A 23965-nucleotide genomic window follows, 5' to 3' on the forward strand; every position below is an offset into this window, starting at 1 on the left:
TCGACAGCTCTCCATCTTGAACACAATGGCTCACCCAGAGATGAGCAAAATTCCCTCTGCTGTCGGCATACCACCCATCTCCCCACTGCTGTTGCTCACACCGCAGCAGGATCATGCGCTCAAGTGCCCTTACCATCGTGCTCATCAAACTTGTCGATCAGAGTACACATGCGGTAATCCCAGAGCTGGATCACACCGTTGTGCAGGCTGGCAAGGATCCAGGGCCGTTTGGCGTGGAAACTCAGCCCTGCGAGAAGGGAGCGAGAAAGTGAAGGGAAAGCAGGTAGGCAGGGGAGGAAAAGTGCAGAAGCTACAAACAAATTAAAAATCATATCACTTATTTACTGAGAGGCACCAGAGAACAGGCCCTCTGACCTTTGAAGCCCCACTGCCCAGAAACGCAGCAATTTAACCCGAGCCTGAACACCTGAACACTGCTCAATGTGCAATGGGCAATTACCCTCCTCACCCACTTGTTATTGAGGGAGGCAGGGGCAAGGGATTACCCTCCTCACCCACTTGTTATTGAGGGAGGCAGGGGCGAGGGATTACCCTCCTCACCCACTTGTTATTGAGGGAGGCAGGGGCGAGGGATTACCCTCCTCACCCACTTGTTATTGAGAGAGAGGGCGAGGACTGCTCACAGTTTGTCTGGGATTTCTGCAAGGACACTGCCAGCTTCTGAGTTCCTACAGAGAGAGAAGGGAGGAGCTACTTGATGGACAGCTGGTGTTCAGCACAACAGTATTTAAACCAGCGTAATTGCTTGTTTCACAGGACATGCAGACACACTAAGGTGTGGTGAAGTTATCACTATCCTGTTCAGGTGCCCACGAGTGTGGGACTGAGGATCAATTGTGAGGGATCGATCTGTGATTATTAGTGCGTGAAAGAGCGACCCTGTGGAGTCTACCAGTGTGTCTAACCTTTGCCTGGGTGGGTAGACTATCACTTGAAGACGGTGCTCTTAAGTTGGTCAAGTTTGGCTAACTTGGAAGTTTCGGAGGACAACAGGAAGATCGAGGGCATCAGCTCACCTGAAGAACTAGACACCTCTCTCTCTCTCCATAACTACTCAACTCAAGGCATCCATGTTAGCCCCTCAGTTGAAGAAGCTTGGTTTTTATATATTTCCACACTTACATATGTAACCTTTGCTAACCTGTTTGGTATATCTGAATTTATATTACTGTATTGCATAATTACTCATAAATAGCATTAGTAAACTGCAATACCAGCCTTCAAGCTGTTTTCCATTTCTGCTGGTTCTTTAACACTTCACAGGGAACGTGACAACCACACATTCTACAGAGAGGATGATGAAATCCAATTCCAGACTCCCATGCCGGAAGCTCAAACAGTGACATGCAAACTGAGTCCTCATCGGATAACTCCCAGCCTGTAGATCACCCGTCATCGCAGAGTCACCGGATAACTCCCAGCCTATAGATCACCCGTCATCGCAGAGTCACCGGATAACTCCCAGCCTATAGATCACCCGTCATCGCAGAGTCACCGGGTAACTCCCAGCCTATAGATCACCCGTCATCGCAGAGTCACTGGATAACTCCCAGCCTATAGATCTCCCGTCATCGCAGAGTCACCGGATAACTCCCAGCCTATAGATCACCCGTCATCGCAGAGTCACCGGGTAACTCCCAGCCTATAGATCACCCGTCATCGCAGAGTCACTGGATAACTCCCAGCCTATAGATCTCCCGTCATCGCAGAGTCATCGGATAACTCCCAGCCTATAGATCACCCGTCATTGTAGAGTCACCGGATAACTCCCAACCTATAGATCACCCGTCATCGCAGAGTCACCGGGTAACTCCCAGCCTATAGATCACCCGTCATCGCAGTGTCACCGGATAACTCCCAGCCTATAGATCACCCGTCATCGCAGAGTCACCGGGTAACTCCCAGCCTATAGATCACCCGTCATCGCAGAGTCACTGGATAACTCCCAGCCTATAGATCTCCCGTCATCGCAGAGTCATCGGATAACTCCCAGCCTATAGATCACCCGTCATCGCAGAGCCACCGGATAACTCCCAGCCTATAGATCACCCATCATCGCAGAGTCACCGGATAACTCCCAGCCTATAGATCACCTGTCATCGCAGAGTCACTGGATAACTCCCAGCCTATAGATCACCCGTCATCGCAGTGTCACCGGATAACTCCCAGCCTATAGATCACCCGTCATCGTAGAGTCACCGGATAACTCCCAGCCTATAGATCACCCGTCATCGCAGAGTCACCGGGTAACTCCCAGCCTATAGATCACCCGTCATTGTAGAGTCACCGGATAACTCCCAGCCTATAGATCACCCGTCATCGCAGAGTCACCGGGTAACTCCCAGCCTATAGATCACCCGTCATCGCAGTGTCACCGGATAACTCCCAGCCTATAGATCACCCGTCATCGCAGAGTCACCGGATAACTCCCAGCCTACAGATCACCCGTCATCGCAGTGTCACCGGATAACTCCCAGCCTATAGATCACCCGTCATCGCAGAGTCACCGGATAACTCCCAGCCTATAGATCACCCGTCATCGCAGTGTCACCGGATAACTCCCAGCCTATAGATCACCCGTCATCGTAGAGTCACCGGATAACTCCCAGCCTATAGATCACCCGTCATCGCAGAGTCACCGGATAACTCCCAGCCTATAGATCACCCGTCATCGCAGAGTCACCGGATAACTCCCAGCCTATAGATCACCCGTCATCGCAGTGTCACCGGATAACTCCCAGCCTATAGATCACCCGTCATCGCAGTGTCACCGGATAACTCCCAGCCTATAGATCACCCGTCATCGCAGTGTCACCGGATAACTCCCAGCCTATAGATCACCCGTCATCGCAGTGTCACCGGATAACTCCCAGCCTATAGATCACCCGTCATCGCAGAGTCACCGGATAACTCCCAGCCTATAGATCACCCATCATAGTCACCGGATAACTCCCAGCCTATAGATCACCCGTCATCACTTCTGCAGCGTCTGTATCAATGGCTCTCTGACTAAAGAAACTTAACTCTGTTCTAAACGGACGTCCCTCTATTCTGAGGCTGTGCCCTCTGGTCCTAGACTTGCGCACCAGAGGAAACATCGTCTCCGCGTCCACTCTCTCAGCCTTTCAATTATTAAGGCATCCGTTAGTCTTGCGAGACTGTGCATTTACCCAATCTATATCCCTCATAATTTTATAACATCATTATCAGGGGTAGTGGAGTAGAGAGAGTAAAGGCATCCGTTAGTCTTGCGAGACCATGGATCTCTGCCTGGAAAGTCTTCACTCTCCAGGGCGCAGGCCTGGGCAAGGTTGTATGGAAGACCAGCAGTTGCCCACGCTGCAAGTCTCCCCTCTCTGTGACACCAGTGTTGTCCAAGGAAAGGCAAGGGCCGATACAGCTTGGCACCAGTGTCGTCGCAGAGCAATGTGTGGTTAAGTGCCTTGCTCAAGGACACAACACGCTGCCTCGGCTGGGGCTCGAACTCACAACCTTCAGGTCACTAGTCCAATGCCTTAACCACTTGGCCACGTGCCTTTCAACATTCAATAGGTTTCATTAAGATTGCCCTGCCCCCCCCCATTCTTCTAATCTCCAGCAATGGCAAGTCCACAGTAATCAACACTCCTCATACATTAACCCTTTCATTCCTGGAAGCATTCTCATAAACCTCCCCTGGACCTTCTCCAGTGCCAACACATTTTCTTGGATAATGAGCCCAAAACTGCTCACAATACACTACCTTAGGTCAGATAAGAGTCTTATAAAGCCTCAGCATTGCATCCTGCCCTCTTGAAATGAATGCTAACAATTACATTTGCCTTCCTTACCACTGATTTAATCTGCAAGTTAACCTCCAGGGAATCCTGCACGTGGACTCACAAATCTATTTGCACCTCTGTTCTGAATTTTCTCTGTACTTCTATGCGGGGGGGGGAACTGGATAAACATAAGAGACTCTGCAGGCGCTAGAAATTCATAAAAACACACAAAATACTGGAGGAACTCAGCAGGTCAGGCAGCATCTATGGGAAAAATACAGTCGACTTTTCGGGCTGAAACCCTTCGGCAGGACTGGAAAGGAAGGAAAAGATGTCAGAATAAAAAGGATAGGTGAATGCAGGTGAACAGGAAAGGAGGAGGAATCTGACAGGAGAGAGTGGACCATGGGAGAAAGGGAAGGAGAGGCTCCGTGGGAAGAGAAAGGCAGGTGAGCAGAAGTAAGAGGCCAGAGTGGATGACTATGGAACATTTGGAATCAACTAAGACGACTATCGGATGGTAAGAGAAAGCAGTGCAGTCGACTGGGATGTGTCTCAAATGGCTTCCAAAGATTGGATGACAAATGATTGCAGTAAATCCTCTCTGATGCTCTCCAAGCCAGCTGAGCTCACCTTTAACCCGGGCAGATTTGGTCTCAAACTTGGTCAGCATTTTGGTCCAGCAGCAAGGTTTCTGTGTACAGAACAGAAACAAATTCGCTTATTACTGGGGACGCCAAATGCCTCTGCAGTTCAGCTCTGCACCAATACTGAGATACCCGAGAAACAGAAAAGGCTGCCAACCCCGCTCAGATCCTGCAGGATCCCATTCCCTCACTCTGCCATCTTCCCCGCACTCTCTCCCCCTCCCTCACTTCCTGCCCACCATCTCCCTCGTTGGTTATCTTCCCCCAGCGACCCCCCCCCACCTCATCCTCCACTCACCTCAACCCTAATTCAGTCACCTCCCAACACCTCTACTCGCTCACTCCAACAGCAACATCCCTCCGTCCTCACCTCATCCCCTGCATTCAACCCATTCCCTCCTCCGCACCCTACCCTCACAGCCCGGCCCTCCTCCGCACCCTACCCTCACAGCCCGGCCCTCCTCCTCACCCTACCCTCACAGCCCGGCCCTCCTCCTCACCCTACCCTCACAGCCCGGCCCTCCTCCTCACCCTACCCTCACAGCCCGGCCCTCCTCCTCACCCTACCCTCACAGCCCGGCCCTCCTCCTCACCCTACCCTCACAGCCCGGCCCTCCTCCGCACCCTACCCTCACAGCCCGGCCCTCCTCCGCACCCTACCCTCACAGCCCGGCCCTCCTCCTCACCCTACCCTCACAGCCCGGCCCTCCTCCTCACCCTACCCTCACAGCCCGGCCCTCCTCCTCACCCTACCCTCACAGCCCGGCCCTCCTCCGCACCCTACCCTCACAGCCCGGCCCTCCTCCGCACCCTACCCTCACAGCCCGGCCCTCCTCCGCACCCTACCCTCACAGCCCGGCCCTCCTCCTCACCCTACCCTCACAGCCCGGCCCTCCTCCTCACCCTACCCTCACAGCCCGGCCCTCCTCCTCACCCTACCCTCACAGCCCGGCCCTCCTCCTCACCCTACCCTCACAGCCCGGCCCTCCTCCGCACCCTACCCTCACAGCCCGGCCCTCCTCCTCACCCTACCCTCACAGCCCGGCCCTCCTCCTCACCCTACCCTCACAGCCCGGCCCTCCTCCGCACCCTACCCTCACAGCCCGGCCCTCCTCCTCACCCTACCCTCACAGCCCGGCCCTCCTCCTCACCCTACCCTCACAGCCCGGCCCTCCTCCTCACCCTACCCTCACAGCCCGGCCCTCCTCCGCACCGTACCCTCACAGCCCGGCCCTCCTCCTCACCCTACCCTCACAGCCCGGCCCTCCTCCTCACCCTACCCTCACAGCCCGGCCCTCCTCCGCACCCTACCCTCACAGCCCGGCCCTCCTCCTCACCCTACCCTCACAGCCCGGCCCTCCTCCTCACCCTACCCTCACAGCCCGGCCCTCCTCCGCACCCTACCCTCACAGCCCGGCCCTCCTCCTCACCCTACCCTCACAGCCCGGCCCTCCTCCGCACCGTACCCTCACAGCCCGGCCCTCCCCATGTAGACACAACCTCCCAGGCCCCCCACCCACCTCCCTCTCTCCCTCTCTCCCTCACTCTCACCTTCCCACCTTTGAATTCTCTGCAGCTCCACCGATCGGCAGCTGGACACGTCACAGCGGAAGTGATGTTAGTGCGTGACCGGAACCAGAACCCGACGGTGACGTCAGGCGGGTGAACAATAACTAAAAACAAAAGGGCTGGCAGATAGGATACGGAGGATTATATTCACTAATGCAACCGAAAGAGAAGCAAAACGTACACAATCAGACAACCAAATGTAACATCTCCAACTGCAGCAATGGAAAAATGACAAATACTCACCTTATAATTCAAAAACTGTAGCAGCAAATACACCAATGAGAAAGAAAACACTCATAAATGCTGATAAACTAACCAACAACAATCTGGGCCACGCCGATACTTCCGGCTTCCCAACTTCAGCAGCTACAGCCTCATTTCCGGCTCGTTGCTGTGGATCTGAGTAACTTCCGTTCTAGAGGCGGGAACAAACTACGTCAGTTCCTGTAATTGACGGTCACTTCTGGTAGGTGGACCGGTAAACTTCCGGGAAGAGCAGCGCAGATGGGAATGGAGGTGGCGGTGGGCTCGATCTGGGCGGCGCTGCTTGTTGGTGAGCGAGAGGGAGAGGGTGATCTGGGAGAGAGAGCAGAAGCTGGGGTAGGGAGGGGTGAAGGTAATATGGAGGCAATGGGGGGAGTGTTCAGTTCATTGTCCGTTTTGAAATCTGATGGCAGAGGGGGAGAATTTGTTCCTGAATCGTTGAGTGTGAGTCTTCAGGCTCCTGTGCCTCCTCCCTGTCGGTAGCAATGAGAGGAGGGCATGTCCTGGGTGCTGGGGGTCCTCAATGACGGATGCCGCCTTTTTGAAGGGGGAGTGGGAGCAGGATAGTGAAGAGTGTGAGAGGTGATTCAGGGAGGGGAAAGAAGTTAATATTGAAAATAAATTTATTCTGGAAGTAAATATGTGTCCCAGAAACAACCCAGAGATCCATTTTACTGGTGGGCATTTGCAGTAAGTATAAACACAGTACTGACCACACCCCAGCAGGGCAGACAGTAGCCAGTGTGCAAACGAGAACAAACTGCAAATACAAAAGAAAATATGATTTTAAATAAATAAATAAATATCGTGAATATGAGATGAAAAGCCCTTGAAAGTTAGTCTGTAGCTTGAGGGAACAGTTCAGTGTTGAGGTGAGTGAAGTTATCCAATCTGGTTCGGGAGCCTGATAGTTGAGGGGTAGGAACTGTTCCTGAACCTGGTGGTGTGGGTCCTGAGGAATAGGATAGTGCAGAGAAGGAGAGACAGTGGGGGAAAGGTCTCTGTCTGCCTCAGCAGCACACTCAGATCAGCCATCCCACTCTACGGCCTCACCGCCCTGTGGACTGACCCTGACTGTGATGTCCATAACCCTCAGGTCTCTGCTGCGCCAACTCTGTGGAGAGGAAGATTTACATCAACCTCAATGCGACTGCACCCTGCGTTCGTCTGATGAATGCCACCCACCAGATCGGCTGTCAGTGTGAGTGTGGGTCATTGCGACCATGGGAGGGCTGTGTTGGACAGGTGGTAACGGAGTTGGTTTCAGGGGCAGGAAGGGAGTTGGGTGGAAGGAGGCTCAATTTCAGAATTAGATTTAATATCACTAAAATATGTTGTCTTATGGCAGAAGTGCAACATGATTAAACAACTTTTATAAAAGGAAACACATATGTTTATACAGAAATAAACTTACAAAAGTAGTGAGGGAAGAGCAAAAAGGATGAATGAAGTGAGGCAGTGTTCATGGGTTCGATGTCTATTCAGAAATCTGATGGTGGAGGGGAAGTAGCTGTTCCTGAAACATTGAGTGTGGGTCCTCGCGCTGCTGTACTCCCTCCTGATGGTAGCAATCAGAGGGCCTGTCCTGGGCAATGGGTGCAGCCTTTTCGAAGCATTGATTTTTGAAGATGTCCTCAATGCTGGGGAGGCCAGTGCCCATGATGGAGCTGACTGAGTTTACAACTCTTTCCAATCCTGTGCAGTGTCCCCTCACTCCAGACAGTGATGCACCCTGTCCAAATGCTCTCCTCGGTACACGAGGTACAGCTTTTTCCGATCCTATGCGGTGACCCCTCACACCAGACGGTGATGGAACCATTTAGAATGCTGCCCTTGGTACACGTGTAGAAATTTGCGAGTCGTTGGTGACCTATCAAGTCTCCTCAAACCCCAGATGAAATCTAGCTGCTGAGGAGACTTGGGATGTCAACAACCACACTCAGTGATTTGTTGCTCATCCAGCACCTCGTCATCACGTCTTGCCTGTGTTCCTCAGCCTCGCTTGGCGGTAATACTGGAGTGATCCACCTGGTCGAACACAACTCCAACCTGAGCTGGGTCCTCAGTGACGGCCCCAACCCTCCGTACATGGTTGTCTTGGAGAGTGTCATGTTTACCCGGTGAGTGATCCTGGCCTTGACCTCTGAGAGCGCAGCAAGAACCGGCGATCTTTCTCGAGTACTGCTGCTGCCTCCGCAAAAAGCTGAATTTACTGCTGGCTGGTCATTTTAATTGCTCTCCCCGTTCTCATCACAACATGTGGATAAATAGCCTCCTCTTCTGTCACGAGGAGGCAGTACCTCATATTCTGTCTCCAAGCTGACATCGGTTTCTCATTCGGTCATTTTTACCCTCCTCCTTCATTTCCCCACAGTGTCCTCTTACCTCTTCTCTTCAGATCACGTGCCTATCAGCTCTCCTTCTTCCGTGCTCTCCTCTCCTCTCAGATTCCTTCGTCTGCAGCCCTTTACCTTTCCCACTCACCTGGCTCTACCGATCACCTTCTAGCTATCCTCCTTCGCTTTCCCCACCTCTTCATTCTGACGTCTTCCCCCTGCATAGATGCTGCCTGACCTGCTGAGTTCCTCCACCATCTTATGTACGTTGCTTTGGATTTCAGTCATCTGCAGAATCTACCTGTATTTGGATTTATCCCCAGTACATTTCCATGCTTACCTCTCGGCTCCTGACCTGCCTCCTCATTCTCCCTGCTTCCGAATTCAGAGCTACCCTCCCCCAGAACCTGGTCAAACTTGGCTTTCCTCTCTCAGGGACGTGATGCTGAAACTGAAGCAGTCTAGTCGAGTGTCTGGAGTGGCTGCCGTCCTGCCCCCCTCGTCTGCTCCGGGACATTTCTCCTTGGATGTGAAGTGCCCCAACGATGGATTTGGTGAGTCTCTGCCCTGTGCCCTTCTCCTCCCGCCCTAGGCGGTGTTGAACTTCTCGCAGCGATGTTCTCACTGCTGCTGCAGTGGCATAGGCAGGTGGGGAGGGTCCTACCACCCTCCTTCTCCTGCCTTGCGGTTTGCTGATGACGAAGCCGTTTCGGAAATAGGGTCTCTGACACGTGAGATTTGTCTTGCGAGGGTGAAGATGCTATTCCTAAAATGCTGAATGTGTGTCTTCAGGTTCATGTCCTTTCCCGAACGGTGGCTACAAAAAGATGGAGAGCCCATAAGACCATCACACTATCAGACGTAGGAGCAGAATTTGGCCATTCAGCACATCGATACTGCACCATCATTCCCTTCCAATACCCACTCTCCTGTCTTCTCCCAGTAACCAATCAAAATCACTTTAAATATACCCAATGACTTGGCCTCCATAGCTGTCTGTAGCAATGAATTCCACAAATTCACCACCCTCTAGCTAGAGAAATTCCTCCTTATCTCTCTTCTAAAGAGACATCCTTCTATTTTGAGGCTGTGTCCTCTGATCCTGGACTCACCCCTGATGTGAAACATCCTTTCCACATCGTCACTAATTAGGCCTGTCAGCAATCGACAAGATACAGTTCCTAAAACGTTGAGTGTGTGTCTTCGAGCCCCTGTCCTCGCTTTGATGGTGGCAAGGAGGAGAGAGTGTGTCCCTCATAGTGGGAGCCCCCTGCTGTTGGGGATGCTTGTAACGGTGACTCACACCCACAGCCCCACACTGCTGCTTTCCCGAAGGGTCCAGTCAGGCTTTCCGGTCCATACGGTCTCTGACCACGTCCAAAGGCTGAACCAGAGCCGGCACTTGAGGGTTTCGGCCAACCATGACCTCAGTGACTCAATGGGCTGAATGGCTGGTTTTTTGGGGGCCAGCTAGAGACTGGTTTCATTTGTCATGTGGTGAAGTGGGTCATCTACGTTAAGGGCCAACATGTTCCAAAGTGCTAAACCTTCCCCCACCCTGTTACTTGTAAAAACTCCATCCCTTTCTCTCATCTCCTCTGCTTCCACCCTATCTGCTCTCAGGGTGGGGCTTTTCACTCCAGAATGAAGGAGATGGCCTCCTTCTAAAATAAAGGGGCTTCCCTTCCTCCACCATCAATGCTGCCCTCAACCACATCTCTCCCATTTCAGTACGTCTGCTCTTACCCCATCCTCCTGCCACCCTACCAAGGATAGGGTTCCTCTTCTCCGCACCTACCACTCCACCAGCCTCTGCGTCTACAACATAATTCTCTGAAACTTCCGCCACCTCCAATGGGATCCCACCACGAAGCACATCTCTTCCTCTCCCCCTGCACTTTCTGATTTCCACAGGGATCACTCCCTTGTCCATTCCCCCCTCCCCACTGTTCTCCCTCCCAGCACTTATCCTTGCAAACAGAACAAGTGCTACACATGCCCCGACACTTCCTCCCTCACTGCCATTCAGGACCATAAACTGTCCTTCACCTGTGGGTCTGTTGTGGTCATTTACTCTGTTCAGAGCTCCCAGTGTGGCCTCCTGTGTATTGGTGAGACCTGATGAAGATTGGGAGACCGCTTTGCGGAGCATCTACAGTCTGTCCACCAGAACAAGCAGGATCTCCCAGTGGCCATCCATTTTAATTCCACTTCCCATTCCCATATGTCCATCCATGGCCTCCTCCACTGTCGTGATGACTCCACACTCAGGTTGGAGGAACAACATCTTATATTCTGTTTGGGTGGCTCCAGCCTGATGTCATGAAAACTTATGCTAATGCTCCTCACCATTTCCCATCCCCTTTTCCCTCTCTCACCTTCTCTCCTTGACAGCCCATCACCTCCCTCTGGTGCTCTTCCCCACATTTTCTTTCTTCCATGGTCTTCTGTCTCTTTCACCATTCAGCTTCCCACCTCTTTACTTCATACCTCCCCTCCAGGTTTCACCTATCGTTTGGTGTTTCTCTCTCCCCTTCCCCACCTTTTAAATCTACTCCCCAGCTTTTTTCCTCCAGTTCTGCTGAAGGGTTTCGGACCTGAAACATCGACTGTACTCTCTTCCACAGATGCTGCCGAGTTCCTCCAGCACTTTGTGTGTGTTGCTGGGATTTGCAGCATCTGCAGATTTGGTGGTGTTTGTGGTTGGAGCACATTCCAGTGATTGCCGGGGCAGCCCACAAGCGTTGCAATCATTCTGTTGGCCACAACTTGCTATCCCAAACCTGTATGTTTTTGGAATGTGGGAGAAACCCGGAGAATGCTCGCGTGGTCATGGGAAAAACGCAGAACCCTGATTGCCAGTGCTGCAGATTGTTACATGACCATGATACTGTGCCTGTCTCCTCTGCAGGGGTGTATTCCAAGGACTATGGGCCCGAATACGCCCATTGTAATGGGACGGCGTGGAACCCCGATGGCAGCGGGCTCTCGTACGAGGACTTCCCTTTCCCAGTCTTCATGCTAAAGGACAAGAATGAGACACAGGTCATCCGGGAGGTGAGGTGCTCAGTGACCGGAACAGCAGCAGGCCTCTCAAAACTGCAAAGCATAGCCATGGGGGTGGGGGGCAAGGGGCGGGACAACTTGCCACCACTCTCTTCCGCCACCCGAGGGTACGACGCAGATAGTGTAGACAGACACACTTTTTCCAGGGTTGAAATGTCTTACCCAAGAGGGCTTGCATTGAAGGTGGGGGCGGGGGGGGGGTGTGGTTTAAGCTCGGAGGAGAAGTGAAGGACAACATCTTTACATAGAGAGAGGTGGGTGCTGGATTACTCTGCCTGGGGTGTTGGGAGAGGCAAAGACATTCGGGACTTTGAAGAAACGTTTAGATATGCACATGAATGTGAGGAAGGTGGAGGGATGTGGACTCTAGGTAGGAGGGATAAATTGGCCATTTGATTACTAATTCAATTGTTCCAGCACAACATTGTGGGCCGAAGGGCCTGTTGATGTACTCTTCTATGTTCAGCGTAGGCTGGTGATTGCAGGCGAGGCTGTTTGGCCCCTCTCGGTGTTGATGGGATGGGCAGTGTGTGTGGGTTTGGTTTAACGTGTTCACTCTCGTCCCCCCAGTGTTACAAGGAGCACAATCGACCGCGGGGCGGTGCCGCGCCGCAGTTCCCGCTCTGCGCCATGCAACTGTCAGCGCACATGCACGGGGTGAGGGACACGGTGACGTGCATGCGGCGCACTGCGCAACCCTTCTCCGTCACTCTCGGCAACGGTGAGTTCTCTTTGTCACCTCCCCCTCACCCCGCCTGGCTGCCCCCTCACTGCCCTCACTCACACCCCTCTCCCCCCCGCTCTGCCGCAGATGGGGTCTGTGACCCGCTGGAGGACTACAACATCTGGATGACAATTCAGCCCATCAACAAATCCGGCTCTGCTTCTCCAGAGGATCGCTTTGTTGTCGCTGCAGCGAGGGTGCGTACACTTCTGGGCAGTGGGCAGGTGGGTGGGGGGGTTTCCAGGCTCTGGGGTGGGACTGTACACTCATCCCCACTATCTCCCAAACCTACCACATCCCTACCTTATCCCCCACCACCCCCGGCCTTCCCTCGCTCCACCCCTCCCTCCCTCCCTTGTCCCCCCTGGCCTTCCCTCGCACCTCCCTCCCTCTGTTGTCCTCTCCCTGACCATCCCTTGCCCTGCCCCTCCCTCCCTTGTCCCCCCGGCCTTCCCTCGCTCCACCTCTCCCTCCCTCTGTTGTCCCCTCCCTGACCTTCCCTCGCCCTGCCCCTCTCTCCCTTGTCCCCCCCTCGCTCACCAACCCCCTTCGCTCCTCTGCCCCTCTATTGCCCCTGCACACCTTCCTTGCAGAATTTCTACACCTGCACCATCCCCTTCGCAGTTAGACAGCCGCTCTTTCTTCTGGGAAGTTGCTCCGGGCAGCGACAGCGCCATCTCTGGATTCACGGTTCTGTTGGCGGCAGCTGAAGCCCTTGCACGGATCCCCGATGTCAAGTCCCTCACAAAGAACATCATGCTGCTCTTCTTCCAAGGGGTGAGCTCTCTCAGTCAGGCCAGCATGAAACCGTACCGTCACAGCGTGAAACACCTTCCGTACACTCACTACCAGGGTCAGACACAGAGTGAAACTCCCTCTACACTGTCCCATCACACACTCCCAGGGTTAGACACAGAGTGAAACTCCCTCTACATTGTCCCATCACACACTCCCAGGGGTCAGACACAGAGTGAAACCCCCTCTACACTGTCCCATCACTCTCTCCCAAGGTCAGACACAGAGTGAAAATTCCTCTACACTGTCCCATCACACACTCCCAGGGATTAGACACAGAGTGAAACTCCCTCTACACTGTCCCATCACACACTACCAGGGTCAGACACAGAGTGAAGCTCCCTCCACACTGTCCCATCACACACTCCCAGGGTTAGACACAGAGTGAAGCTCCCTCCACACTGTCCCATCACACACTCCCAGGGGTCAGACTCATAGTGAAACTCCTCTACACTGTCCCATCACTCTCTCCCAAGGTCAGACACAGAGTGAAACTCCCTCCACACTGTCCCCATCACACACTCCCAGGGTTAGACACAGAGTGAAACTCCCTCTACACTGTCCCATCACTCTCTCCCAAGGTCAGACACAGAGTGAAACTCCCTCCACACTGTCCCATCACACACTCCCAGGGTTAGACACAGAGTGAAACTCCCTCTACACTGTCCCATCACTCTCTCCCAAGGTCAGACACAGAGTGAAACTCCCTCTACACTGTCCCATCACACACTCCCAGGGTTAGACACAGAGTGAAGCTCCCTCTACACCGTCCCATCACACACTCCCAGGGGTCAGACACAGAGTGAAACTCCCTCTGCACTGTCCCATCACACTCTCCCACGGGTCAGACTCATAGTGAAACTCCCTCTACACTGTCCCATCACACACTCCCAGGGTTAGACACAGAGTGAAACTCCCTCTACACTGTCCCATCACACACTCCCAGGGTTAGACACAGAGTGAAACTCCCTCTACACCGTCCCATCACACACTCCCAGGGTTAGACACAGAGTGAAACTCCCTCTACACTGTCCCATCACACACTCCCAGGGTTAGACACAGAGTGAAACTCCCTCTACACTGTCCCATCACACACTCCCAGGGTTAGACACAGAGTGAAACTCCCTCTACACTGTCCCATCACACACTACCAGGGTTAGACACTGAGTGAAACTCCCTCTACACTGTCCCATCACACTCTCCCAGGGCACAGGGTTTGCATTTGTTTATGTTTTCCCAAGGATGGGTTTACTGTTTTTTTTTTGTTTCACGCCTTCCCTACCCCTTCCCACTTGCCAGGAGACATTTGACTATATCGGCAGCTCTCGGATGGTGTACGATATGATTCAGGGTAAATTCCCTATTAGGTTGGAGAACATCGACTCCTTCCTAGAATTAAATCAGGTACGCCGCTTGTGGTGAGTGTGCGTGTGTGTGATTGTCTCTTATGAGAGTGTCTGTGTTGGCCTAAACTGCTCTTGTGCCTCAGGGAGCAGATGAAGCTGTGAGGACTGGCTGGGGGAGAGATCTGTGCAGAGCCACTGAGCAAAGTGAGAGGGTGCACAAGGTTCAAGATGGTTTCATGTCATTCCCAGTACACAGGTGTAAAGGAAAACAATCAGCACAAAAAATACACAATATTTAAAAAAAAGATAATAAATATACACATGAGATTCTGCAGCTACTGGGTATACAGAGCGATGCAGACACAATGCTGCAGGAAATGGCAGATGAGATTTAATGCAGATATGTGTTAAGTATTGCACTTTGAAAGGATAATCCAGAGTAGGACTTGAGCTGTGAACAGTGGAGCACTGAGGAGTCCAGCAGAAAAAAGAATCTGGGAACACAGGTCCATAATTCCTTGAACATGGTGACACAAGTAGATGGGGGTCATAAAGACCCTATGCATATTGGTCTTTATAAATTAAGGTATTGCATATGCAATTCGAATTGTCTGTTGAAGTTGTACAAGACGTTGGTGAGGCTCAATTTTGGTGTGTACTTCACAGCTCGCCCATCCCTCACACTTATTCATTCTCAGGGGGAGTTCATTCGACAAGTTCCACATTTATTGCCTGTCCCTCGTTTTCTTGATGGCACTTGACTCTTTTCCTGTCTGATGCATTAAAATGGTGTACTTGCCCAGGGAGTAATTGAGTCAACTACATCGGTATGATACTGTTCCAAATGTGAGATTTAAATCAAGACTTAATTGGCCTTTGGTCCAGTAACATCTCCACGAGACTATTGTGCTAGTTAATGAACATCAGTCTTACACTCTTTATTGCATATCCATACTTTAATGGAACAGTGTAGACCACGTGTTGGGCATGTGGCCAAGTGGTTAAGGCGTTTGTCTAGTTACCTCAAGGTCGCTAGTTCGAGCCTCAGCTGTGGCAGCGTGTTTGTGCCCTTGAGCAAGGCACTTAATCATACATTGCTCTAGTCTGTGCGAGGAGTGATGCCCCACATAGACTTCCAATCTGCACCTTGAAAGGCATGAAAATGCCCGACGCAGGCCTCTCTTGGTCTGAGTCGATGTTCCTTCCCTCTCTCCCTATACTTTAACCTCTAACTTTTATCTAATGCTTTGTTTTTTACAATTGTGGAATGTTTTTGTTGGATGTCATGCCAACACATCACAGCAAATTCCAAAGACATGTAAGTGTGTATGGCGAATAAACTTGATCCTTGATCCTTTATCTTTATTAAGTTTTAAATAACTTACAATTACGTGAGCTTATGTATAATATATAACATCTATGCTCCTCATGGGTCTCATCGTACATGGGCCTCTTAAACTGAATTAACTGGTCTAATTATAAATCTGGATTTTCATTTCAAGCAATATAATACAGGTGTACCCCGCTTTTTTGAATGTTCGCTTTACGAAATCTCACTGTTACGAAAGACCTACATTAGTTCCCTGTTTTTGCTAACAGAAAGTGTTTTCACTGTTACGAAAAAAGACAGCACGTGAGAAAAAAACAGCGTGTGGGATAAAAAGCAGTGTGCCGCGCACCCCAAGCAGCCATTTGCAAGATGAGTTCTAAGGTATCGGAAAAGCCTAAAAGAGCTAGTAAGCGTGTTACACTTCGTGTAAAACTAGACATAATTAAGCGTTTCAATTGTGGTGAACGAAGCAAGGACGAAGTGAGTTTGGCTTGTGGAAGTTGATGAAGATGATGTTGAAGAGGTTTTGGCATCCCATGACCAAGAGCTGATAGATGAAAAGCTGATGGAATTGGAAGAGGAAAGGATAACAATCGAAACCGAATGCAGTACCGAACGGACCGAAAGTGAAGTTGTCCAGGAACTGAATGTGAAGCAATTGCGTGAGATTTTCACAGCAATGATAAAGTGCGACTTTAATTTTGAAAGAGTACGTCTGTTTAGGACATATTTGCAGAATGGTTTGAGTGCTTACCAAGAACTGTATGATAGAAAAATACGCGAGGCTAAGCAGTCAAGCATACTGTTGTTTTTCAAGCCTTCCACATCAGCCACAGCAGACGACGAACCTTGATCTTCGACATCAAGGCAGGCAGACAGAGAAGAAGATGGCTTGCCTGCCCTAATGGAAACAGGCGATGATGAGATGACACCCCAGTGTCCCACCACCCCAACCCCCAGTCGCGGACAGATACCGATTCACGGAGAATGCTGCGGTAGCCGGGAGGCACACAGCACATCTTTAAGAAAAAAGCCGAAATAAACATGCTAATTAATTAGGTGCCGCCCGGCACGTGAATGTCAACCCAGATCAGAGGCGATGCAATTGGTCATATTCTGCTGGGAGGTCGGTCACCAGTGGTGTGCCTCAGGGATCCGTTCTGGGACCCCTTCTCTTCGTGATTTTTTTATAAATGACCTGGATGATGAAGTGGAGGGATGGGTTAGTAAATTTGCTGTGGTTGGGAGTGCTGTGGATAGTGTGGAGGGCTGTCAGAGGTTACAGCGGGACATTGATACGATGCAAAACTGGGCTGAGAAGTGGCAGATGGAGTTCAACCCAGATAAGTGTGAGGTGGTTCATTTTGGTAGGTCTAGTATGATAGCAGAATATAGTATTAATGGTAAGACTCTTGGCAGTGTGGAGGATCAGAGGGATCTTGGGGTCCGAGTCCATAGGACACTCAAAGCTGCTGTGCAGGTTGACTCTGGTTAAGAAAGCATACGGTGCATTGGCCTTCATCACTGTAGGATGGAGTTTAAGAACCAAGAGGTAATGTTGCAGCTATATAGGACCCTGGTCAGACCCCACTTGGAGTACTGTGCTCAGTTCTGGTCACCTCACTACGGGAAGGATGTGGAAACCATAGAAAGGGTGCAGAGGAGATTTACAAGGATTGAGGAGCATGTCTTACGAGAATAGGTTGAGTGAACTCGGCCTTTTCTTCTTGGAGCAACAGAGGATGAGAGGTGACCTGATAGAGGTGTGTAAGATGAGGAGAGGCATTGATCGTGTGGATAGTCAGAGGCTTTTTTCCCAGGGCTGAAATGGCTGGCACTAGAGGGCACAGTTTTAAGGTGCTTGAAGTAGGTACAGAGGAGATGTCAGAGGTAAGTTTTTTTACGCAGAGAGTGGTGAGTGCGTGGAATGGGCTGCCAGTAATGGTGGTGGAGGCAGAAATGATAGAGTCTTTTAAGAGACTCCTGGACAGGTACATGGAGCTTAAAAAAATAGAGGGCTATGGGTAACCCGAGGTAATTTCTAAAGTAAGTACATGTTCGGCACAGCTTTGTGGGTCGAAGGACCTGTATTGTGCTGTAGTTTGCTTTGTTTCTCTGTAACTCAGCATCTGTGGAAATGAATAAATTGTCGGCATTCCAGGTGAGACCTTTCTTCAGGACTGGAAAGGAAGGGAAAAGATGCCAGTAAAATGGTGGGGGGAGGGGATGGAGGGTGGAGGGCAGGCTCGAAATTTGATAGGAGAAGTCAGGTGGGTGGGAAATTTTGTTACCATTGTGGCAAGTGCTCACATATACCAAACATTGCAGGCTCAAAGGCAAAACTCTCAGAAAATGCAACAAAGTGGGACACATACAAAGAGCAGGTCGGACAGACAAATATAAATAGACTGCTCAGGGAAGAGGAAAAGGTAAAAAGTCCAGTTGCAGTTTCAAACAGAGCACTAATCTGCATGCTGATTTAAAAAATCTGATAGTGGTGAGAGTGACACAGGAGCGAGAAGCCTTGAGATTTACAATGTGAAATCTAACAGTAGACAAGCAACATGGCTCACATCAGAAATGAATGTCAAATTAATTAACATAGAATTGGACACTGTCTCAGCTGTTTCAGTCATCCCACAAAATGAGTTTGATTGGCATTTCAAAGATACGGAACTGAAGTCAGCAGATATCTGTCATGGTTCCGTTTGGTTGTTCCCCTTTAAAGCTCCTTTCTCCCTGATAATGCCCTAATTACAGCAATTAGATTTCCAATTGCTTCTAGTTTACTTAATAACGGTACACCTGGTTTGCATCAGAGACTGTGAAATAAGTACGATGGCGTCACAGTACAGGTCGCCAGTTTGTTGGTCTATTCTTGTGTGATACTTCGTTCTCTCGTCCGCTTAGAATCGTTAGTTCTAAGTTTAGTTCCAAGTTCTGCTCTAGTTTCAAGATAGTCCCTGTAGATCCCGTCTCCTTGTCAAGATTCCGCTGGCTTGCTGTTCTACGTTCACATCTACGCCAGCATCTCCAACTCAGTCGACGTGCCGGTGTCCTGCACTTGGGTTCTCCTCAGTCGCCCCGTGCAACAATATCCAACTAAGAAGTCGTATTTGAGTAAAGATAATTCCTGTGGGAATGACACTCATCACAGTAAAATACAACCACCACCATGCCACATTGGGTTGTATGTGGTAAAAACAGGAAGATCAGCATTGTGGGGCTGAGACAACCGCAACTTGATTGGAGATCCATTGAGCAATTGCATGCCACATCCCCTGCAATGGAGTCACTGAAAGCGAATTAAGGAAGGTACTGGATGATGCCACAGCAGTGTTCAAGGCTGGCACTGCAAAGCTCAAACACTTCAAGGGCAAAATAGTGTTAAATGCAAATAGCACACCCAGGTTTTACAAACCCTGTTTGGTTCCTGTACAACCCCTGATAAAGTAGCCTGTGATCTAGATTGCATGGAAGCTGAAGGAATTCTTTCCAAGACTGGGTGATGCCCACTTGGATGAAATGACAATGGAGAAAGTGGTGTGAGTTGGCTTTCAACAACTTAAAGGAAATGGTGACGTCAGACATTGTACTCCCACATCGTCCAGTGAAGCTGCCTGTACTCACACATTATTCAGTGAAGCTGCCTGTAACCCACAGTGTCCAGTGAAGTTTGGCTGTAATCCGCATTGTCCAGTGAAACTGCCTGTAATGCCTCACCTTATGGTGTAGGTGCATCACACTCCCTTATCACTGCAGTGAAAAATTAGACACAGATTGACAGAGGCCGTGAATCTGGTTTGGGATGTAAAACATTTCAACCAGTACTTCAAAGTTGCTGGTGAACGCAGCAGGCTAGGCAGCACCTCTAGGAAGAGGTACAGTCGACGTTTCAGGCCGAGACCCTTCGTCAGGACTAACTGAAAGAAGAGTTAGTAAGAGTTTTGAAAGTTGGAGGGGGAGGGGGAGATCCAAAATGATAGGAGAAGACAGGAGGGGGAGGGATGGAGCCAAGAGCTGGACAGGTGATTGGCAAAAGGGATATGAGAGGATCATGGGACAGGAGGCCCAGGGAGAAAGACAGGCGGGGGGGAACCAGAGGATGGGCAAGGGGTATACTCAGAGGGGCAGAGGGAGAAAAAGGAGAGTGAGAGAAAGAATGTGTGTATAAAAATAAATAACATGGGGTACGAGGGGGAGGTGGGGCATTAGCAGAAGTTAGAGAAGTCGATGTTCATGCCATCAGGTTGGAGGCTACCCAGATGAAGTATAAGGTGTTGTTCCTCCAACCTGAGTGTGGCTTCATCTTTACAGTAGAGGAGGCCGTGGATAGACATGTCAGAATGGGAATGGGATGTGGAATTAAAATGTGTGGCCACTGGGAGATCCTGCTTTCTCTGGCGGACAGAGCGTAGGTGTTCAGCAAAGCGGTCTACACTCTGTCCGCCAGAGACCCATGATCCTCTCGTATCCCCTTTGCCAATCACCTGTCCAGCTCTTGGCTCTATCCCTCCGCCTTCTCCTATCATTTTGGATCTCCCCCTCCCCCTCCCACTTTCAAATCTCTTACTCACTCTTCCTTCAGTTAGTCCTGACGAAGGGTGTTGGCCTGAAATGTCGACTGTACCTCTTCCTAGAGATGCTGCCTGGCCTGCTGCGTTCACCAGCAACTTTGATGTGTGTCGCTTGAATTTCCAGCATCGGCAGAATTCCTGTTGTCAGCCAGTACTTGTATGGAGAGAGTTTACCCTCGTTACTGATCATCAACCACTGGTGTCCATTTTCAACTCACAGAAGGGTATTCCACTACCAGCAGCAGCACGAATGCGGAGATGGGCTCTGATTCTTGGAGCCCGCAATTACAAGATCAAATTCGAGATGATGACTTATCATAGAAATGCAGACAGATTGTCCCGTTTACCCTTGGAAAAGGAAATTCCGGGAAAAATTACAAAGGAGGACACTCCCCTTGACGTATTCTCCCTAATGCAAATCAAACCTCTCTCTATGACGGCAGGGATGATCCAAAGAGAAACTAGAAAAGGCCCCACACTGTCTCAAGTCTACATGGCAACCTAAAAAGGCTGGAATATGCAGCAGAATTTCCAGTTTCCCCATTTTTAACAACATGGGGATGAACTTGCCCTTGACAGGGGTTGCCTTTTGCCTTTTTGGGATTGAAAGTTGTTGTACCATCCAAGCTGAGAGCTAAAGTGTTGGAGGAGCGACATGCTGGTCATCTAGGTGTGGTCAAAGTGAAAGTGTTGGCTCGAAGCTTTTGTCTGGTGGCCTGATAGATCAGCAGATCCAGCAGCAGTTCCTGATGCCAACACGTCCAGAAGATGCCAAGAACAGTGTCTCTCCATCCCTGGGAATGGCCTTCATTGGCCTGGCGGAGAATTCATGTGGATTTTGCTGACCATTCATGTGGGCACATTTCACGATGGTCACGGATGTAGCTACAAAGTGGTCGGAACTGCTCCCAATAGCCTCCACTCCAGCCTCACACACTGTTAAAGTGTTGAGCAGCTTCTTGTCAAGGACTGGTGTTCTAGAACATTGAATTAGTGACAATGGACCATAGTTTGTTGTGGAACAGTTTCAGTCATCCCTGACAATGCCATTTTCTTGTTTGCTGATGATACCACTGTCGTAGGCCAAATCAGAGGTGGTGATAAATCAGCAGGTTGACAATCTGGCTGGATGGTGTCACCACCACAACAACAACAACTCAATGTCAGCAAGTCCACTGAGCTGGTTGTAGACTTCAGGAGAAGGAAACCAGAGGACCATGAGCCAGTCCTCATCGGAGAACCTGTCAGCACGCCAGTGCAATTACAGAGAAATCACAGCAGCACCTCTGTTTCCTTCTTAGTTTGTGGAGATTCGGCATGACAGCTAAAACGTTGGCATTTGTTATGAAATGTGTGTCGTTACGGCAGCAGTCCAATGTAGTACATAGAAGAGAAACATGAAGCATTAAATTCATACAAATGTAGTGGTTACATTAAACAAGTAGTACAAAAGTAGAAATAAAAAAGTAGTGAGGAGAGCAAGGTCAATTATTAGAGAGGAAAGTTGTCCAGATCTGTCAGACCACTTCCTGCAATTCCAGAGTCAACTCCTACAACCACCATAGAGGAGGTCCCAGAACCTGAGATTGTTCCATAGGCTCATATTTCACCTGCAGAGCAGAGTGACGCCCGCCCCAGTCAGGAAAGATGTTATCCCACAAGAGCAAGAAAAACTCCACACATTGAAATGTATTCTGTATTGATCTGGAGTTAATAGCTATGGACTTGTTTACTTAATATTTCAGCAAAATTGTTAATATTGTTTAATAAGCATTTTTATGTGTGCCTAATTCATTACTGGTTTTATGTAACAATATGTGAACGCCACACGTTCTGGCACCACTATGTCGTATGTACGTAGCTGACACACCTCTCGGCTCCGTCTCTTTCTTTTGTTTAATTTTGTATTTTGGAGCTACAAACCATTGCAGCACATTTATAAAGTGACGCTAGACACAAGAGGGTCTGTACCTAAGGTGACTCGGACAGGAAATGATACAGTAGTGGTGGTCGGAGGTATGGAGGGACGGGTCAGTGGGTGGAGGTGTGTGACTCTGACAGGAAATGATTGGGTCGTGGTGGTTGGGGGTGTGGAGGGACGGGTCAGTGGGTGGAGGTGTGTGACTCTGACAGGAAATGATACAGTAGTGGAGGCTGGGGGTGTAGAGGGGTGGGTCAGTGGGTCGAGGTGTGTGACTCTGACAGGAAATGATACAGTAGTGGAGGTTGGGGGTGTGGAGGGACGAGTCAGTGGGTGGAAGTGTGTGACTCTGACAGGAAATGATACAGTAGTGGAGGTTGGGGGTGTGGAGGGACGGGTCAGTGGGTGGAAGTGTGTGACTCTGACAGGAAATGATTGAATCGTGGTGGTTGGGGGTGTGGAGGGACGGATCGGTGGGTGGAGGTGTGTGACTCTGACAGGAAATGATACAGTAGTGGAGGTTGGGGGTACGGAGGGACGGGTCAGTGGGTGGAGGTGTGTGACTCTGACAGGAAATGATACAGTAGTGGAGGTTGGGGGTATGGAGGGACGGGTCAGTGGGTGGAGGTGTGTGACTCTGACAGGAAATGATACAGTAGTGGTGGTCGGAGGTATGGAGGGACGGGTCGGTGGGTGGAGGTGTGTGACTGTGACAGGAAATGATACAGTAGTGGAGGTTGGGGGTGTGGAGGGACGGGTCGGTGGGTGGAGGTGTGTGACTGTGACAGGAAATGATACAGTAGTGGAGGTTCGGGGTGTGGAGGGACGAGTCAGTGGGTGGAGGTGTGTGACTCTGACAGGAAATGATACAGTAGTGGAGGTTGGGGGTGTGGAGGGACGGGTCAGTGGGTGGAAGTGTGTGACTCTGACAGGAAATGATTGAGTCGTGGTGGTTGGGGGTGTGGAGGGACGGGTTGATGGGTGGAGGTGTGTGACTGACAGGAAATGATACAGTAGTGGAGGTTGGGGGTGTGGAGGGACGGGTCGGTGGGTGGAGGTGTGTGACTGTGACAGGAAATGATACAGTAGTGGAGGTTGGGGGTACGGAGGGACGGGTCAGTGGGTGGAGGTGTGTGACTCTGACAGGAAATGATACAGTAGTGGAGGTTGGGGGTATGGAGGGACGGGTCAGTGGGTGGAGGTGTGTGACTCTGACAGGAAATGATACAGTAGTGGTGGTCGGAGGTATGGAGGGACGGGTCGGTGGGTGGAGGTGTGTGACTGTGACAGGAAATGATACAGTAGTGGAGGTTGGGGGTGTGGAGGGACGGGTCGGTGGGTGGAGGTGTGTGACTGTGACAGGAAATGATACAGTAGTGGAGGTTCGGGGTGTGGAGGGACGAGTCAGTGGGTGGAGGTGTGTGACTCTGACAGGAAATGATACAGTAGTGGAGGTTGGGGGTGTGGAGGGACGGGTCAGTGGGTGGAAGTGTGTGACTCTGACAGGAAATGATTGAGTCGTGGTGGTTGGGGGTGTGGAGGGACGGGTTGATGGGTGGAGGTGTGTGACTGACAGGAAATGATACAGTAGTGGAGGTTGGGGGTGTG

General features: G+C 50.7%; 2 protein-coding genes across 4 annotated transcripts in view; one reads left to right on the plus strand and one right to left on the minus strand.

Annotated features, from left to right (window-relative positions):
* The window catches only part of copa (COPI coat complex subunit alpha), a 142707-nt gene extending 136339 nt beyond the window's left edge, over positions 1–6368 (minus strand). Inside the window, exons 1-4 of one of the 3 annotated variants that reach the window (XM_072253223.1) lie at positions 6242–6368; positions 5981–6102; positions 4416–4476; positions 134–247 (exon numbers count right to left, since the gene is read on the minus strand). In XM_072253223.1, the coding sequence (XP_072109324.1) occupies positions 134–247; positions 4416–4455 (154 nt within the window). In that variant the 5' untranslated portion in view covers positions 4456–4476; positions 5981–6102; positions 6242–6368. Of the gene's footprint in view, positions 1–133; positions 248–4415; positions 4477–5980; positions 6118–6241 lie in introns of all 3 variants that reach the window. The other 2 variants (XM_072253225.1, XM_072253222.1) reach the window with 2 other exon arrangements.
* A 91-nt stretch (positions 6369–6459) lies between these two features.
* ncstn (nicastrin) overlaps positions 6460–23965 on the plus strand; it is a 93165-nt gene continuing 75659 nt past the window's right edge. Inside the window, exons 1-9 of the mRNA XM_072253228.1 lie at positions 6460–6551; positions 7359–7463; positions 8259–8382; positions 9034–9152; positions 11510–11655; positions 12235–12385; positions 12476–12585; positions 13013–13165; positions 14483–14587. Of these exons, the coding sequence (XP_072109329.1) occupies positions 6503–6551; positions 7359–7463; positions 8259–8382; positions 9034–9152; positions 11510–11655; positions 12235–12385; positions 12476–12585; positions 13013–13165; positions 14483–14587 (1062 nt within the window). The 5' untranslated portion in view covers positions 6460–6502. The remainder of the gene's footprint in view (positions 6552–7358; positions 7464–8258; positions 8383–9033; positions 9153–11509; positions 11656–12234; positions 12386–12475; positions 12586–13012; positions 13166–14482; positions 14588–23965) is intronic.

Source organism: Mobula birostris, chromosome 3 (genome assembly GCF_030028105.1).
Source record: "Mobula birostris isolate sMobBir1 chromosome 3, sMobBir1.hap1, whole genome shotgun sequence".
In the NCBI taxonomy this organism is placed as follows: Eukaryota; Metazoa; Chordata; class Chondrichthyes; order Myliobatiformes; family Myliobatidae; genus Mobula; species Mobula birostris.